This window comes from Mustela putorius, unplaced genomic scaffold, assembly GCF_011764305.1.
Source record: "Mustela putorius furo isolate JIRA1106 unplaced genomic scaffold, ASM1176430v1.1 tig00003858_pilon_pilon_pilon, whole genome shotgun sequence".
Classification (NCBI taxonomy): Eukaryota; Metazoa; Chordata; class Mammalia; order Carnivora; family Mustelidae; genus Mustela; species Mustela putorius.
This window is the reverse complement of record NW_025422010.1, coordinates 27,750,453-27,770,671: the sequence shown is the minus strand read 5'-3', so window position 1 is coordinate 27,770,671 and position 20,219 is coordinate 27,750,453. Positions and strand designations below refer to the sequence as shown.

Genomic DNA, 20,219 nt, shown 5'->3' with positions numbered 1-20,219 from the left:
TTCCAAGGAGGCAGCAGCAGCACGAAGTACTTTCCATTTGTTAAAGCGACTGGCTCTGGAAGGTGGTTTTATTCACAAGTAGCAACCATTCATTTTTCCATTGCACGTAACCCTCACAACATCCCCACTTTACAGATAAAACAACTAAGACTTAAAGAGACGGAATATCAGCCCAAGGATATAAACCTATGAAGTGGCAGAAAGAAAATTTAAATCCAGGCCTGGCTGACTCTTACATTAAAATTAACTTGGTGTTTAGAGGAAGGGACAATGATTATCTACTACAGTTTACTTTGCCACTTCAAAACTGCTTAGTTTTTCCATCAAATATCTATATTAAAAAAAAAAAAGACAATATATTCTTAAAGACCGTATATGAGAAGCTCTAGAGTAAAAACCCCAAGGAGTCAGTATTGTTTCAGAGAGAACAAGTTAGGATAATTAAAATATGTAAACAATGGCAATGTGGCACTATTATTTTTAAGTAATAGAACTGAGATAGCATATAGGCCACTAGCTTGTCAAACCTGCAAATTACACAAAGAAATAGCTGACACTAATAATGGCAATGAGGAGGAGGATGGTAATGATAGCACTAACCTAGCGATACTATGAATGCTTTGCAATATTATTTAATTTAATGAAAAAAAAAAAACCCTGTGCCTTGACTCCATCATTATCCCTGTTTTATAAATAAGGTTTAAAAGGAAAAAGAGCCTAGCCCAAGGTCATTCACTCAAAAGAGCTAAAGCCAGGAGCATCTGGTGGCTCAGTCCTTTGAGTATGGGCTGAGTTTGGGCTCAGGTCGTAACCTCAGGGTTGTGGGTTGAGTCCCACGTTGGGCTCTGTGCTGAACAGAGAGCCTGCTTAGGATTCCCTCTCCCTCTCCCTCTCCCTCTGCCCCTCTCACTGCTCACTTGCTCACTCTCTTTAAAAAAAAAAAAAGCTGAAGCCAGGGATCTTCCCTAAGTTGTTGGAATTACTCCCTTAACAACTTAACCCTTAATGACTTAACACTCTGAACAACTTAATTGCTTCTAGACTCCTGTTTCCAATAGATGTCCCTTCTAGAATGGAAGTAAGTGCCATGAGGAACAAGGAATTTATACCTCTTGGTCCCACCGTTGACGGTAGTGTTTAGAACCGTACCTGGAACATAGTAGGAACTCAGTTAATAACTGCTAAATTATAAGTGAAAGAAAAAAAAATATCTAAATCAGTAGAGAATATAAAAACATTTAAAAATAGTCACATGTTGATGTTTAAAATATTTAACCAGAAGAAATGTAGGATAGGAAAAACCTGGCTTGAAAACAATTGTTTTTGTTTTTTTTTTTAATCTGTATTCATAGTCCTCTGGAAGCTGAAGAGGAACCCGACCCTGCACTATAACAACTAAAAGACTACTTTAATTTTAAAAAGCCTTAAAATATAGATTTTATAGATATACACTTACATATATACACATATACATTGTATCACATATCATATTTGTTATTTTGTGCACAATTCTGATCAGGTCTTAAAAAGGGGACAGTGAAAGTCTAGAGATTCTCAAAGGAAGGGAGTATGACCGTAGGGAAAATGGAAACTTTCTCAGAAAGAAATGAGGATTTTCGACAAAGAAGACATACAGTAACTATCTTGCGATATTTAAGGTGCTGCCGTGACTCAGATGGCACTTGCTCTTCTTTTCTCTAGAAAACTTAGGCAGATTTTTCAGCTCAAAGTAAAGAGAAAAAATATATTTAACACGACTGTCCAACATCTTTCAACGATATTTCAAATGGATTTGAAGGGGCGCCTGGGTGGCTCAGTGGGTTAAGCTGCTGCCTTCAGCTCAGGTCATGATCTCAGGGTCCTGGGATCGAGTCCCGCATCTGGCTCTCTGCTCAGCAGGGAGCCTGCTTCCTCCTCTCTCTCTCTCTGCCTGCCTCTCTGCCTACTTGTGATCTCTCTGTCAAATAAATAAATTTAAAAAAAATGGATTTGAAAAACCAAGGTCCATTTTGTTATAAATTGCCAAAATGATAAGAATAATTACCTGTGGAAAAAAATACTAAGAAGATCTCTACATTATGGAGAGGGACCAAGTCAGTTAACACAAGCCTGGCTATATGCTAATTAGAATCAACCGGAAAACTGTGAAACCATTTTAATTTTTAAGGCATCATCCCAACTGAATCATAATCTCTGGGAGTGGGGACCCGAGAATCTGTATCAAAAATCTGAATTGTGTAATCCCCTCAGATGATCCTGGTCACTCGTCAGGCTTGGGGGTCACTGAACTAGATTACTTCAAAGTTCTTTTCTAACTTGCTGATTTAATGATTCTTATAAGATTGCAGAATGATTTCCTTAATAAATAAATGAAAAAGATCTGTGATCTGTAAAATGTACGTAGGTCACTCTAAAGTGCCAGTAGACCACCTGATTCCTTCAACAGGTTAAAATTCTCCTTGCAATCTAGTTAGTGAAAACTTTTTCCATGTATCATAGAAAGGTAAATTTTATCTGGCCTGTTTCCCAATTATTAAAGTTCCAAACCACTGAAATATAAATAAATGAGACTTTACTGTACTTAGAACACCAGTATGATGAAAAATTTGTTTACACCAGGAGGTTTTAGGTCATCCTTCAGTCATTCATCCCGGGAACCAAAGTACCTATACATGCGCGAGCACACAGACATACACGCACGTACGCACACACACACGCATGTGAGCGCACCCGCGCGCACACATACACACACACACACACGCACAAATGTGACACATGGTAAATGTTGGGCAATTACTGAGATGGAACAAAGGAGACCTTCAAATTCCATTGCCTTTTTAACCTTATATTTTTCTAGGCAAGAATCTGAGAAGCCAAATCAAAGGCATCTAAATAACGTTATTAATCATGACATACTAAGCTCTTTGTCTCTAATTCCTTGTCTTTTAAATACGTTATTTTGGAGAAAAAAATGACTTTGGTCTAGATGGTGCTAAGTTGAAGAGTAAAAAGGAGTATTTTAAAGTATTAACAGATTTGAAGAGATCATATTCACCTTGGCTAAATTGGTTCCCTATGTAAAGAGCTTCTAAAACGTATACCGGGTAGCCATTTGAAGGAACTCTAATTATTGCAAAAGAACTACACCTGTAGATTTTTTTCCTAATCTAAAATTAAACCTGTAAAGCTCTGCTGGAATCATTTAGGAAAGAATAATTGAAACCCCCTTCAGCAAGTTAATTCAGAATCTCCTAATTTTACTTTTCTGGTTCACAGGGTATCTTTTTTATCATGGTGTTTTCAAATTGAAGCTCACACACATCAAATAAATAGCATGATAATCAGAGGTTCCAATATCCAATACACATTCGTTATTATCTGTCATTATTGTCAGTGTCACTATTATAATTGCACATGGTAAAAAGAATGGAAGCTTTTCCACAGGAACTATTCACGTGTATTACTTTCTAGGAGTAATTGAATAGTTGACATTGCATTTATATCCAAGTAAAATATGTGATGGTTTTCTCATTTGTTTTATTCTAAAGAAATAAGAAATATAGAGTAATCTCTATTAGTCCCCTTTATTTGGATCCAGAAAGGTTCGGTTTTATGTAATGTCTAAATGTGTATTTTCTTATAATAAGGCTTCAAAGATATCCAATATGATTAAAGTGATAATTTTCTAAGAACATATAACAACTGGGTAGTGAAATCCTCTTAATTAGCTTATATTTATATACATGAACTCAACAAGAATCTCAGTAGAAAAGATTACTTTTCTTTTTTAACTATTTCATCAGGTTTGGTATGTTTAAATGAAGCCCACATTGTTTTGCCAATATCTACAGATTAATAATAATTTCCCTTAGAGTTTACATAGAACTTTCACTTTATCATTTTATGTAATCCTCATGACAACCCCTTGAAGAGGCAAGTCAGATACTATCAATCTATTTAAAGATGAGAAAACAGAGGCTCCAAAAAGCCAAGTAATTTATACAAAATTACTCTGCTGAATAGAAAACTGGTCCTAGAAGGGCTCTCCTGGGTGACTCAGTCAGCTGAGCATCTGACTTCAGCTCAGGTCATGATCATGATCGTGGGCGGGGCAGGGGGTGGTGGTGGAGGTGGGGTGTGGGGGGAATGGTGTAGAGGGGGTGTGGGGGGGGGTTGTAGGGGATCAAGCCCCATGGTGGGCTCCACTCAGCGGGGAGTCAGCTTCTTCCTCTCTCTGCCCCTCCTCCTGCTGGTTTCTCTCTCTCTCTCAAATAAACAAAATCTTAATTAAAAAAAAAAAGGGAAAAAAAATTAACCCTGGAATCCTGGTCATCTGGATCTTTTTTTTTTTCCCCCATCTGGATTTAATTAGTTGTTATGGTGAAATAAAAATTTAAAAAATAAACGTGACTTTTAGAAAGATCATAGGCCTTGGTAGCATGAAGAGGCCAGAGTCTGAACACTCTTTATGCCATTTTATTTTACTAGGGGAGCCTTCGAACGTCCCTTTAAAATGGAGTTATTTCTGTAGCTTTAAGGCTGTTTTGACAGTCAATGGAGGAAATGAGGAGAAAGACACGTGTTCCGTGAGTCTGTGCGTTCTCTCTCTTCTGTCCTCTACTGCTTCTCACATGCTTTATCCTACTTTTGGTTTCTATGTGATTCACCTTCACAAAGTCGTTTTAAACTTTACTTAGACTTAAGTAATGTTGATACAGAGTTAGAAAATTGAGTGACACCAGCTTTAGAAACAAAATAATCTAAGGGAACTGCCGTACTAAGTTGAATGAATTATCATTCGAATTATCATACGAATATAGGAATGCAAGGCCATACACCATGACCTTAAAACACGGTTCCTCCACAGAAAACACACAACCGATGAGTAAGGGAGGTAGAGTTTCCTTTCCTTCCATGTGATTCTTCATCACATTCCCTGAGGAGGCTGGATGGTTTAGAGATTTATCTTAGTTTATGTGGAGGCTTTCGTTGCTGCTATGCTAGCTAGCCCTCTGAATCCTCTCACTGTTGGCAGGGGTGAAGGTTGTTTCCGTTTGCCAACTGTTCAGTGGCTTAGGTATCGGGAGTCTCCGGCCAGTTCTTAGAGGACAGATGGCAGAGAGTGGCTATTTGGGCAGAGAGAACAAAGACTCTAGCTCCTGTCCTCATCTCCAGAGATGGTCCATCTCATTTGCCGTTGAAAATCACCCATGTGGATTTGTCCCGGGAAGCTGGCCTTATCAATTAATGAAACAACCTTACCAGCATCATGAAGTCACTCATGCCTCTCCATCTGTCATTCATGAAACACGTTTTAAAAGCAGTACCTTTATTTAAATGTCAAAACAGAGATTGAATTAGATTGCTTCGGTCCCACTATCACTGCCCTGAGTCCTTTCCTCTCCCGTCTAACCATAGTATTGGCCTGGCCTGTATGCGGCCTCCACAGTCTGGCAGCAGGTAGAGGTGTCACGGCAAGACAGCCACCCAGTGGCACCTTCTCTCTGAACAGGAGAAGTCTCCATAGGGTACTCAGTAGCAGCGGCCTGAAAAAGAGTACTTGCTCTCATCTTGACTTGTCTTAGACTCACCGAGTGGTTGATTATTTGGATTAAAATGACAACAATAAAATAGTCCTCCATCAGTCCTGTAACCGTGCATTTAGGAAATTCCCAAGAACATCAATGACGTATGTTCTCATTTCAAATTAATAGAAAGCTACTTACAACACCGAGTTTCCATCACCGCTCTTAGCAAACCACCCCAATCACCAAAATCCTCAAAGTATGGAGCGCTCTGCCGTTGGATTCCGGTTTTGTTTCCCAACCACTGATCTGTAAGGCATATGGGTATAGTTCCAAAGCACCTTAAATTCAAAGAGGCAAGGGGGCTTTTTATGCATGACAAAATCGATATTGCAAACTGATATTACATTAGGCATCCTTCTGGAAGTCCAGCTCCCCCTCTCCATAATTCCCTGATAGGAGTTTCTCCAGAAGGCATTTTTTTCTACTGAGGCATAGACAATGCATTCACTGGCACCAGAGTTTCATTAAAGGAATTCTCCTGTTCCCTTCCTTCACATGGAAATGTCATTAACTGTATTAAGTTAACTCTCCGAATGTTAGGTTCTTAACCAACAAACAGTGCTTCTCCACAAGGGCATACTTTGCCAAGCGTCCTGGAATCTGAACGACGGGCTGAATGTGTCCTAACAGATTCAGAGCCCCCACCGTGGGTCGCGATCGTATTTAAGAGGGACCTTTTTGTATTTATTGAGTTTTTTCCTTTCGTCATGGTCGTTCCCTTTCTTCCACCACCACCTTCAGCCTTTCAGGTAAATGAAAAGTTCAATTATATGTAAAGCGACCGTTAAATCAGCAGGCCCCTCGTGGGGGTCTGGGCCTCCTGTCCCCGTGCCAATCGCAAGTGTGCTCAATCCATTAGCCTTCCCGAGGATCGCACATCCATCAGGTCGAGTGTGCCGGCCAGGGTGCATCTTACAGCTTTTACTGCATATGAGACGTTGCAGGCCTGTTCTCAGGAGCTGCCAGGCAGACTGGGAATCACAGTCACGGTTAATAGCAGCGAATTGCCAGCTCTTGATGGGTGGGTAGTCACTCCTTTCAGTGGTTGCCCCCTGGGGGAGAAGGTAGAAAAACAGAGGGAGGGAATTAGAGTGACTTTGCACAGTTGAGCAGGTTCATGCCGCTGGATCAGTGGCAAGCATTGGCAGGGCTCCACTCTGGGGAGGCTCAAAACAACCTCACAGTCTCATTTTTACCAATTGGTGCTGCTGTGTCGCCAGTGGTGCCCAGGGATGGGGGCGTGGGGGTGGTGCTGGGGCAGGAAAGGGAGGAGGCGCTGGAAAGGAGATGAAGGCAGAAGTCTCAGCTAAATTAAACAAACAAAAAGTCTCCCTGATACTGGTTAACCTACCCCAGTTAGCCCTGTGCTAACTAATTGTACCAAACTGGTATTCGAAGTTCCCTGGGTGATTAAAGAGTTGGCTCACAAACTCTCTGCATAACCTTAATTTTTTCAAGGTTCTTTGAGTGGAGAATGGCTTATAATAATGATTTTGACTAATACGATTTTTGACATGCAACTTTAATGCTTAACCTTAGTACAACTCCAGAGCATTTCATGTGTACTCAGCTGTAAAGAGTGATGATTTAAAGGGATAATATAAGAAAAAGGTCGTTCTAGAATGAACCTCTAACAAATTGCATAAAGGGAGCTTATTATTCCATGAGTATGGGGATATGCTGCTCTTCTGATCATTTTTCTGCTTGGTTCAAAAAAATTGTTGAGACATGAATGGGAGAAGAAACAGGAAAAAATGAAATAGAAATCTGCAAGCAAGGAACATTCTTTTGATGGTTATGATTTCGTCGCCACTAAAAAGGCTCTACAATAATGTGGTTATTCATCTCCTCTTTTGTTTTGGGTGAAGAATTCGCTCTAACAAGAAAATGCTGTTACTGGTCGGAGGCTTGCCTCCCGGGCCGGACCGGCTCCCCAGCAACTTGGTTCAGTACTACGATGATGAAAAGAAGACATGGAAAATACTCACAAGTGAGTGGCCTTTCTCTCTTTATTTACTCACCTATTTATTTCTCTTATAGCTGTCTCCATGAATTTGAAAACATGGCTAATCAAATTAGACATTTTATTGATTTGTTACCCTTTGGAGGTCTGTTTATGTATCACAGGGGATTTGGAGTAAAAGACTAAATTAACATTGCAGAGGTGGCCCATTTGGTAGACGAACGGGCCTAAATGAAACTGGCCTCAAAGCCCTGCGAGAGTTTATGTCTCTGTGACAAAGAGTGGGTGGGTCACAGAGATGTTCCGAAAGAAATGCCTCCGTTCTTTTTTTTTTTTTTTTTTTGCTTATCAAAAGTGGAACGTTGGTGAATAGCCCCAGTAAATTTTCTCACATCATAAGGGGTGTTTCATTCATTGTGTTTGTAACTAACATTCATGTTGCCTTTTAGACATTTTCTGTTCATTCGCCTGTAGTCTGTGGGACTGGGTCTTAGAGAAACCTGACCCTTGATAGAGCGGTAGCAACAGCCACACAGTGTGGATGGACAGACATCCGTGGCCTGTGCCAGCTTCATTCCACTGTGCTTGCGAACTTCCACCCAATGGTCTCTTCTGCCCCCCCTGAAAGGGTGATTGTGTTTTACAGCAAACCTCTTGCCTTGGGCGGTGAGATTTGGAACTTATTGTTACATCGGTTATGATTCCCAATCTGACTCAGTCATGGAATCAAAAATCATCATTTCTTGAGTGCAGCAGGCTGTGTGCTCCGGTCCCCTCGTGGGCACAGTGGCTGCACTGGTCAATAAAACTAAATTTTAACTGTCAAAATTGCCCAGAGCTGTATAGATAAAATAATAAATGAGTAATTTTGATCCATAAATCAAAGCCATACATTTAAAACCGACAAAAGAGGAAGTTAGATTTTCTTCTGGCATGTGTCTTTTAAGCGGTTATATGTTTTATCAGATTTTTTAAAAATCATTTCCTTTCCTCGTACTAAAAGCCCTTTAAAATAACACGACTAGGACAACAGTTTGCCCATAAGAGCAGAAGAGACGCAAAGACATATGAGGTGGTGCTTGAAATAATACATTTCGGAGCTGGCTTACCCCGGTGAGACCGCCGGTAGCATCGTCCAGGATCTGCGACGAGGAAGCTCCCCAGACACCTGTACACTGTGGAAGAAGTGGGGGGATAGTAGCGGGAAGCTTAAGGAGAAGGAGGGAAGAAAAATAAGTTACAGATCCTTAAAATGGTTTTCACTCTGTTTTTTGACAAAAGGACCATTCATAGAGATTTGAACATCTGAATGAGTGACCAAGCTGTATTTTTAAAGTAAAACCAAAGAATCTGTAGGCTAGAGAAAGCCTACATAGAATAAGACACGGATGCTAGGAGGAGAGAAGAAAAAGGAAAGACAAAGATTCCTGAAGAGAGAGGACAGAGGCCTAGAAGCAAAAGAAGTGATAGGCATTCACAAACCCATCTGCTTTCCCACATACACCAGGCGAGGCCCAGTTTGCTACTGGTTTGAAACCCTTCGTTAAAGGCAAAAGGATTAACTAAAACATTATGAATAATACTCTGAGAAAAGTCTTAGTTTCATTTGAAAGCTTGTTTGGGGACAGAGTGATCATTTTGTCTCCAAAGGGGACACTTCAGAGCATGACATGGGGACCTACTGATTATGCTGGGACAACAGGGATAGACGGGAACGTAGGGTCACCCTGCTCAAATTTTTTACCTTAACTTAGAAGGATGTGGTAAGAAGACATAAACTTGAAACAGTCAGACCTGAGTTCCAACCCATGTCTTTGACCTTGATCCAGACATGTCAGTTTCCCAAGTCGTGGCTTCTTCATTCTGTCAGCACCATTGGAGTATTTTTCTAAACAAAATTGTGTTTATAAGTCATCTAGCACATAGCGTGAGCTCAACCACCTGCAGGTGTCATGGCCATTATTATCACAACACCACCATTCTGAGGACGAGGACTGTGTGGACCTTTATACCCTAGAGGTGTCAGTTAACTCACACTCTCCATGCAGAGGGGAGACCAGGTACAGGGCAATAGATACAGCACTCTGTCCCGAGGTCCCAGAGCCAGGAACCTAGTTTCCGTAGTTTTCCTACGTTGCATGTGGTAATCTACAGACTCAGCAGGAGAGAGAAATGACGGTCAGTTGACTCCATTCACAGGTTTGAAATGGAAGAAAATAAAGACTTGAATGTATAGAAAAGTTCTTATAATGGGAACATACTCAAAGATCTCGAACCTCTTTTCTATAGTCAGGCAAGCTTACAGCTTTGAAATAAATGTCTATTCCACTTACACTCTTGATTTCCCTGGGACCTGTACTTTAAAAAATAGAGTTTATTACCTGCTGGGCTGTGACTACATGGCCCCAAGTGAAGGCATATTTTCCGGGTTTGTTGGAGAGAGATAGACAGTTTATCTGGATGATTTCTACTGTGGTGTGTATTTTTTAATTAAGGCATCTTATTTGGCTAATAAATAGGACTGGTCACGGACAGACTTCCATGCTATTCGGGCCATCTAACAATAAAGGAAGAAATGTTTCTTACTGAAATAGAAAAAAAAAAATCCAAATTCTCCCTAAATCCAGTGAAACATTAAGGATTTCAGAGCTTCCCACTGTCATTCTTTTGCCCCTGAAGAACCGCTAAATTTACTGGCAGGGAGATGTGAATGTCAGTTAATGCTAGCAGACAGGGCCAGGCTTGGGATCTGCTTAATGATTAAATGGCTATCCCCGTACAAACTGACAAATAAACTAACTTGCAAAAACCTAAAACCCGACTCAGCTAGAGCCTCTGACTCTTAGAATCCTTTGCCCATGTGGCTTGAACACAGATGTCTCAGCCTGTTTCATAAACACGCTCCTTCGAGAAAGATGGCATTCCACAGGCAGGCGCACAGAAACCCAGTTATGGGAACCACATGGCTGACACGAATCGGACAACAAAGAAGAATGCAAAGGAAAGGCAGTTGTGACTCTCTTTGGATCTTACCCTATTATGTGATATTTTAGAATCACAGTTTAAGGAGTACACAAATAATAATAAATTGAATGAAGAAGGGTGAGTAGAAGGGAGAAAGTGGATCGACAGGACCTAAAAGAAAACAAAATCCAACCGCCAGCCAGTCAGGGGTCAGGTCTACCCAAACAGCAAAGGGAACAATTACTCCCACTGAAAAGACTGTATTGGTAACATGCTGACACAGATTGCATTTTTATCTGCCTCTTTGGAAAAATCATTTAATATAACATTATATAATTAATGTTGAGAATAGGGATGGAGCTCCGTGGTCTCTCACAGAAAAAGTATTGGGAAATAACATATAAAAATGACTGTGAAGTCCTCTTGTCAGTGTAAAATGTTAAGTAGTAACAGTAAAATTGGCATTGTTTTTCTCTCGACTGTTGATAATAGAAGGGAAGTTGGGATGCACTTTCGTTCATTTTTATTTTACAGTACTGCTTCCCCTGCATTTCTCACTCCTGCACGCAGTCTCCCGTTTCATTCTTAACTTATTAGAAAGCAGTACAGGAGACATGAATACTAAAATGGCCAGTGTAAAAAACATGCCTCCTGCACTTTGCAGGCCCTACATCCTTGGTGCAGAGATCAAACGAAACAATTCCCATGACTGCTTTAGACATTTTTATAACCTTTTATAACACAAAGTTTTTATGAAGTCCACGTGTAGAAGACCTTTATGTTCCCGAACCCCCACTACCCGCACCCCACCACCAAGAGACAGCACGGAAGGAGCCATGTACTTTCCTCATGCTCACCACTGGCCGAGTCCTTCACTGGTGGGGAGAGGCGTCTCTTGGGGACGGACTTCCTTCCTCCTACATTTCAGATGAGACATTCTGCTCGTTAGCGGCTTGTTACTACTTTCCGTGAATGATGAGGGGGGACAGGACTTCAAAACAAAGATCTGTCCTTCCGTGTGCCCATGACGACTTCCCTTGAATAATGTCAGGAGGAAAACTAGAAGAACTAACTTAGAAAGGCATCTTCCTTCTTCTGGCCACCTTCAGTCCCTTTGCCAGAGGTGGGGGGAAATGCCTTCTTTCCTCTCTTCCTTTCAGTTGACTTGTGGCTCTGTTCTCTTCCTGTTAGTGCAGTTGGGGGCCGTGTATTTTTCGGTGGCGGGACAGAAAGGAAACCACTGTGTGGAGATGACCTGGACAGACTCCTCTGATCCCTGGAGGACATTGAATTCGTTCCCACCCACACAGGAGGGTTCTGGGGTCTGGGTGTCAGTGATTTCTTTTAGGAGAATCACAAAGATCAGAAGCTGATGGACTCTTCTTCTTTTTTTTTTTTTTTTTTTTAAGAGTGGGGAATGGTTGAGGGCAAGAGAGATTGAGAATCCCAAGCAGGCTCCAAGCCCAGTGTATAGCCCTGCCAAGGGGCTTGATCTCACATCCCCTAAATCATTACCTGAGCCGAATCACTTGCTCAAACCAGGTGCCCCTTCATTCTTTCTTTAAAATATACTTTCTGGAAACGCCTGGGTGGCTCAGTCAGTTTAATCATCTGCCTTTGGTTATGGTCGTGATCCCAGGGTTCTGGGATCGAGTTCCGCATCAGGCTCCCTGCTCCGTGGGGAGCCTGCTTCTCCTTCTGTCTGCTGCTCCCCCTGCTTATGCATGTGCTCTTTCTGTCTCTCTCTCTGACAAATAAATAAAATCTTTAAAACAAATAAAATAAAATATACTTTCCTTAAATGTTAAAGGAATAGTACCAAGAAAGCAAATCCTATAGAAGACCGTGAAACTCAGTTCCAAAAGATAAACACAGGTTTGATCATACCTGATACCTAATAAGTGCTGATTATTCAGGAAGTAATAAGTCTGCACACTGATCCTTTCACTGGGACTTCTTTCCTTGGCCCCTCTGTTTTTTTGACTTCAGTTTATTTCTTTGAGGATATATGTTGGAGGGAAAGTCAATTTAGTCAAAGCTAATAATTCTTTCTTTTGATTATTTATTTAGAAAGAATTAAAAAGTAAATCAATTGAGGGTTTTATAGCTGTGGGTTTCCTTTATTTATATTATCTTTAGACCTAAACCCCACAAATTAATTTTATTTAATTTCCTTTCTAGACAGGGATGCAGATTCCATACATAGTGCATTTCTCATTGCAGGGGAACCTCAGAAACAATTAGGTGCTTCCAGAATGATTCTGAAACTGCCTGGGAAGAATTTAGACTTATTTACAGACTTCATTCCTTCATGTAACAAGCAATTACTGAATACCCACCCTGTTCTCCGTGTGGGAGGTTAGAATGCGCATAAGATCATTTCCCCTCTGAGGAACCTAAGGAAGCAATTACAATATGGAGTGTTAAGGAATAGAGCTCAGGGTGCTTGGGGAGGGGGGTGCAGAGAAAAAAGACCCCAAATATGAAAGGTTAGGGAAACTTTCCTTAAAGTGACCTTCTGTAAAGTTGAAAAAATGGATAGGAAGTATCAAGGCAAAGAAGCGGATGAAAAAGTATTTTAGTAAGAAGGTCTAGTACTGGAAATGCCAAAAGGCAAGACAGAGTTGGTGCCTTCTAGAAACTGAAATGAATTTGTGTATCTGTAGGAGAGTCTGAGGCTAGGAAAGTAGGTGGTGTGGCTGGAGGAGTCAGCAAGAACCATATTATATGGGACTAATTCACGAAATTCTTAAGATCGATTGAAGAAGTAAGAGCTGAGTGGAGCGCCGGGGTGGCTCAGTCGGTCAAATATATGACTCTTGATTTTGAATCAGGTCATGTGTTCAGGGTCTTGATCTCAGGACTGTGAGATCAAGCCCCATGTCAAGCTCCACACTGGGCTCTGCTGAGTATGGAGCCTGCTTAAGATTTTCTGTCTCCCTCTCCCTCTGCCCCTTCCCTCTCAAAAAAAAAAAAAAAAAAAAAGAAAAAAGAAAAAGAAAATGAAAGAAAGAAAGAACTGAAAGAACTGAGAGGTGTTAGTGAAAACATAGTGATCTAAAAACTTTATGCAATAGCAGGACAGTTGTCCTTTCTTAGCCTGGAACTTTTTATTTCAGTTCACAGCGTGATTGTTTCCATGACTTTGGACAAAGAAGAAGGAGAGAGAATTGTGTTTGGACTTTTTAAATATGTTAGCATCTAATTTTACCTTCAATGAGCTCAATTCTAATTTGAGATCCATGGCTGCACATTGCTATATATCTTGAATTATTTGCTACTGTGTATTCACGCACCAGTGCATTACTGGATTTTTCATAGATTTTTAAAAAAAAAAAATATGTGTGGTGGTCACTTCCAAAATACTGTATTTCAAGGTAGTTGGGTGCCTGGAAAAACTAGTTGGCTTCCTTTCTGGTTTATACCTCCCTTGAATATAGAAGTTGCTTTTTCCTCCAGACAACGGCATGTGTACAAATAATTCTGAGGCTTTCGTTGCATACAAGCTGTGGTACTTGCTACTGAGTCTAGTACACAGGGGGAATGAGTCATATTTGCTACTTAAATGTGCTCTGTGTCATTCCTAGGCAAATGCAGCCTAAGTCTGGCCAACCCAATGAATGTGAATACTAGAAGATTAGATGATCTCTTTGCCCAGCCCTCTCATTTTACACATTAATTTCATTTATTCAGTAAATGTAATTGATATCTTCTGGGTAGCGACCGTTGTTCTCAATGCAGAGAAAACGAGGCCGACTCAAAGCAAATATTATCATGCCTTCACCAGTGTTTGAGCTGGGGGGGAGAACCAACATGAATAAACAATCCCAGGTAGCAATAGATAATAACAAAATGTGATCGTTATATGAAGGAAGAGCAGAAAGGAGTAAAAGGTATGTATGTAAGATCTTGTAACAGAGAGACCTGATCTAGTTTAGCCTTCTTGGAGGATGCCATCCAAGAGGTATTTGAGCTGAGAACTGAAGGATGAGACAGCTAGCCAAGTAAAGATGTGAAAAGAAGATTGTTTCAGTTAGTTAATAATGAGTACAAAGACCCTGTGGAAAGAAGATGCGTGGCCAAAATCAAAGAGCTGGGATTCTGAAGAAAGAGAGGACATGGGACGGAAGACGTTCGCAGAAACCGGACCATGCAGGCTCTTCCATGGCAGGTTCACAAATTTGGCTTTTACTTTAAGTGACTGAAAGAAGGTGTCATACCCAGAGCCACACGATGATTTAGTGGCAGGATGAGGAACAGAACACTGGTCTCTGTATTTCCATCAAGCAGTGCTGCCTCATGGACCACACCAATCTGTCTCACCAGCAAGTGCCATTAGTCAAGAATCCAAGCAGATGAATGGGTTGTAATCTGTCCTGACCCATTTCACTCATGAAAATCTAAATGGATCCAATATACTTGTCATAGTACCACATTCAGAGAATAAAACTAGTATAGGTTAATTGAATGAATATCCTAATCCTAGAGATTAAGAATATTATCTTGGTTTATGGACTAAACGCAAGTCATGATATGTAAGTGATAAAATTTGCATTTAATATTATTGACCAGCCATAATTTAATACAAATTTCTTGACATTTTTAACTTTGAGGCAGTGTCAAAAATGGAACAAAACCCACCCCTACACACACACACACACACACACACACACACAAACACACAGGGCCTCATCTTTCAGGATGGAAAGATCTAAATTGTAATTCACCCCCAGGCACTGGCTGACTGAGACCTTGGTATGCTTTTTTCACCCTGAGCCTTCTCACCTGCAAAGCAAATGTAATTCTACCCATCTCTTAGAGTTATTATGAGAATTAAATCAAATAATACCCATAAGGTTGTGTAGGCTCAGTATTGGGAAGATCGTTGTTCCTTAAAAAATTTTTATTCTACTTTAGTCTATTTTGCATATAACCAGAGCAAAGCAAAAGATTAAATCTTGCCTTCTGCTCTTATCACCAGGAGTTTGGGAAAGAAGACACACCTTTGATTCAGAATGAAATTTCTATCTATTTCTAGCATGAAGCCATGTGTATCAGTCAGGTTGGGCTAGATTATGCTGTGGTAAGAAACAACTCCAAAATCTCAGGGTCTTAAGCCAAAAAAAAAAAAAAATTATTTCTCATTCATGCTACATGTCCAACGCGAGTTGGCAGAGAACACCTGTTCATCAGAGGCAGGCAGGGATCCAAGCGTGTGGGGCTGCATCTTAACACAGATCTCTACCATCAACGCAATGGGGGGAGCATATGCTGTTGGTGTATTGTACTGGCACTTAAAAGAGACATTTAGCATTTATGCTCGGTCACAAGACCACACCCCATTTTAAGGGGACAGGGAAGCACAATCTTCCCCGGGTTCAGGAAGAAGAGAATCAAAGTATTTGGTGAGCAGCGCAGTGTGCCTACTATAATCTGCCCTCCTGGACATTAAATATTCCACGTACTCTCCTGGCCATGCTCAAAGTACCCTTGCTCCTCCACACAAGGGAGAGCACCACAAATCATCAAGTTCAGTGATGATCTCTGAGTGATGGACAGTCATTCCAGTATCGGGCTCATTTGTTCTTGATCTTGATCTGGAAACAAACTAAACAATCAGATAAATTACCTAGTTTCCTCCCACATCTTGCAGAGTGATGGATTAGGGACAGGATGAGCACGAGAAGCATTTTCATCTGGAAAGAGCATAGCACTTTTGCAGGCCCACCAAACAGACATGCTGAAGGGTGCCTATCCAAGGTTGTGTTCCTTGATCTGGGCCCTCCCTAGTTCTGATCATTGTCCTTTGTTCTCCGTGGCCCCTGGCTCCACATTATAGGAGACGCTTCTTTTTCCATTATCTTCTTTGGACATATCTGAGAAAACTTGAGACTATGCTCTTCCTGGGGGCAGAAGAGTTTTTATTTTTATTTTTTTTTAATCTTGATTTATTTATTTGACAGAGATCACAAGTAGGCAGAGAGGCAGGCAGAAAGAGAGAGGAAGAAGCAGGCTCCCTGAGGAGCAGAGCGCCCGATGTGGGGCTCGATCCCAAGACCCTGGGATCATGACCGGAGCTGAAGGCAGAGGTCTTAACCCACTGAGCCACCCAGGTGCCCCTGGAGGAGTTTTTAAGTACCTTTCATGTCTGTAGATATTTAAATCTCTAATTTTCATAGCCTGTTTTAATCCAGACTGGGGGTCTTTTGGCAGTTAACTCCCTAGAAAGTGTAGCTGTCTTCTCATGTTATATCCACTCCATGGCAACTAACCACATCCACAGTTCTTTTCCAATATACTTCTTAGATTGCTTTTTCCTTCTTTTTTTTTAAAATTTCCCTCTCTCTCTCTCTCTCTCTCTCTCACACACACACACACACACACACACACACACACACCTTTTTACTCTTTTCCTGAGTTAGAAGATTTACTGGGTATCTCATCCTTTGTTGAAACTTTCCTCCAAGATACTCTAATGTGGTAAAATTACTGTGAAAGCCATATCTTTAATTTTGTCTTTGTCAGCTGAGTTGTAATTAAGCTATTTTGCTTAAAATGCACCTCATTTTGTGTATGATGCACAAAACCGAAATCTTTTACCAGGTGAGATTCAAAAAAGTTATTTATTCCAGTACTGCACACTCCTGAATTTCTGGACTCCCATTTTTTTTCACTTCTGCTTATAAATGGGCCAACTTTATTTGTGAGATCATCTCTTTTTCTGTAGCTCTTGCCGGATACTACCAACAGCGACCAAGGCACATTGTCAACATTCTGTCTTCCAACCTTGGAGTGGAAGATTATGAGAGAAGCGATCTACTGAGTAAGAGCAAGTCGCCTTTCCCAAGTGGTGTTCCGTGCCATAACACGCATTTCCACCCTTCCACCCTCGGGTCTCAGCTCTCTTGTCATCAGCCACTCTGGGCCTTCTTGATACCAAAGCCTATTATCAGTCAGAAGAGGGGAGGCTAGGCTAAGGGGTCATAACAGCAATCCCCCAATTTTTTTTTAAAGATTTTACTTTATTTATTTGTCAGAGAGACTGAGAGAAAGAGAGAGTGAGCACAAGCAAGGGGGAACAGCAGGCAGAGGGAGAGGCAGACTCCCCACAGAGCAGGGAGAATTCAGGACTCTCTGCTACCATGACCTAAGCCTAAGGCAGATGCTTAACCCACTGAGCCACCCAGGTGTCCCAACAATCCCAAATATTACTGGCTTATTTCTCTTCATGTCACCTGTCTACAGTAGGTTGGCTGGGATCACTGTTCGAGTTCTTATACCAATCCTTAGGTTCATGACAGTTCCACAATTTGACTTGTCACTCTTGCCATGGCAAGGGAGAGGACAGTTTCGCTTTGACTCTTTAAGCTCCTACTCTGAATTTAGCACATTTTATTGGCAAAATAAATCACCTAGACACACCTAACTTCAAAGTGGGCAGAAAAGTGCAATCCTCCCAAGCTCTCAGAAGGATTACCAAAATATTTCTTTTAAGAGCATTAATGATTACAGCCCATGCACCCTTAAGTTCAATGAATAATTTGGTGCACCCTTCTTATCACATGCAAAATATCCTCGCTCCTCTTATGAACATTTATGAGTTAGAACAGATAGCTCGCTTCTCTGTGCATCTCTCTGTGTTCCTGTGTCAGTGTGACCTCATCGGCAGGAGCGATATTTATCCACAGAAGACTGGATGCCTCTATATTAGAGGAAATGTTTAAAAGTACATTCCAAATATTATAATGCATTAGGGGTGGAATTTTAAAAATTTTGCCTCTCCTCAAATAGTTTAATTATCTCTGACTTTATGTGATTTTCACTGTTTCTACTGCTTATTATATATACGTAAACTACTACACATCTACAATAGAGATATGCAAACATGTATATAGACAAAAATTGCATCGATACACATAATTCCCATAGAACAAAATGGTTTTTATCATTGAAGGAGAACTCATTAAAAGAAGAATTGAAATGACTTTCAAAATTACAACCAAAAAATGGAAAGATAATTGGGGTGAGTGATTATTGTATGTGAATATCTCCATCGAAATAAAGGAGTAATTAAGGCAAAGTGCAAATAAGCAAACTCTTCCTTTTCAGATCCCTGAGATCACCTTGCACTGGCGTTGGGAAGTAAATCTGCATTTCTTGATTCTCTGGCCAGTTAGAAACTGGTGTTACAGATCATACACAAGACGACCTCCCGGACTGGGGAACCATCACTCTGATCATACCTTTGTATTTATTAATTATACTGTTTTTGATGGTACCTTTCGTGGAAGGTACCCTAAGAGCCTGACCACATTCGGCAGGCTTCAACAATGGTTTTGTTGAAAGGGGTATGCTGAGCAGACACTTTTTTTACCTCTGTGTCTTGATGCCAAGGCAAACTATTGCTCCTTTCAGCGTGAGCTAATTATTAATCCTAACTGGCATGCCTTGTTTGGTCATTAAGTCTTAATTTCTTTAAAAAAAAAAAATTAAGATTGAACTCCTGCTATTTGGCTAGAACAATAATCATTGTGAGTTTCAAAGACCAAAATCTTCCCACATTTTTATGTCGAGAACCGCAAAGTGCTTTCAGAAAACCCTACTGCTAAGGCAATGATGTATCGCTTTCGCTTTCATTATATGTTTTTAATCAGAGCATGACTTCACACTAGACAAAGCGATGCTTTATGCATGGTCTCACTTATTTTTGCTAAAATCTTTTGACATGATTAATTTTACTTTAATGCTTTTGTCTTGTTGTAATGGTAAGGATGATGGGTATAAACCAAGCAAAAATACATGCTTTTCTATTATAATGCCTCTGAGCATTAAAAATATCTTAGATGAAAAGGGAAAAAAAAATCACAGGAGACTGGTCCGACTGGAATTAAATTTCTTGCTACCTGAACACAGAGTACAGGAGATTAAAAAAAAATGATTCAGTCATTGTTTTTAGTTTTATTTTTGTTATTTTTTATAGCAATTTATTCATCTGTATGATTGGATCTGAAGAGGAGGAAAGAGATTGTGGCTCACAGATTTTTTGATCTCATTTGTCGCCTTGTAGCATTTACTTCCCTCTCAGTATTAAGGGACCAAAATATTAACCAATTTCATACGAAGTGTGCCTCCACCTGATGAGGGGGAAGCCTGCCATCCTTTTCCATGGTGAAGCCCTGGATAGAGATGCATTTTCAGCTATACTAATTTTCGGTCTAAAAGAATTAATACAGTATCCTTTGTCCAAATTACAGAAAAGCAGTGATGTAAATGATTTTATGAAGAAAACAGTAGGCTCTTCAGCAAGTGAGACTTGTCTTATGAGCAGCTGTCCAAGTATAAATTCTACCATAGTCACTTTTTCTTTTTTCTTTAAAAAATGATGGAATTATTATTCATATTACAAGAGTATGACTCTTTTCCTTTTTCCTACACAACCTGTCCGCTTGTTCTACTTGCCTCCCAAATAAATCTTATCAACGATAAAAATATCATCCAGCATTGTCCAATAGAATTTTATGCAATGATGGAAATGTTCTTTCAAACATCAAAGCCCAATACAGCAGCCACTAGCCACATGTGGTTATTAAGCCCTGGAAACATGGCTACAGCAGAGAAGCTGAGTTTCAGGTTTTACTTAATTTTAATAAATTTCCACTTACAGTCACCTCCTGTTTTAAGTGGCTTCTGTATCAATGGCACAG

General features: G+C 40.4%; 1 protein-coding gene and 1 long non-coding RNA gene across 4 annotated transcripts in view; one reads left to right on the top strand and one right to left on the bottom strand.

Moving 5' to 3' along the window:
* KLHL14 (kelch like family member 14) overlaps positions 1-20,219 on the top strand; it is a 98,550-nt gene that overhangs the window by 21,538 nt on the left and 56,793 nt on the right. For all 3 annotated transcript variants that reach the window (XM_004742896.3, XM_045065492.1, XM_045065491.1), the window contains one exon: positions 7,457-7,578. In XM_004742896.3, coding sequence (XP_004742953.1) covers positions 7,457-7,578 — 122 coding nt within the window. The remainder of the gene's footprint in view (positions 1-7,456; positions 7,579-20,219) is intronic.
* On the bottom strand, positions 5,313-11,831 carry LOC106004862. Its single transcript, XR_001177932.2, has 2 exons — positions 8,661-11,831; positions 5,313-6,640 (listed from the first exon to the last, which is right to left on the bottom strand). It is a non-coding gene; the product is annotated as an uncharacterized LOC106004862 (long non-coding RNA).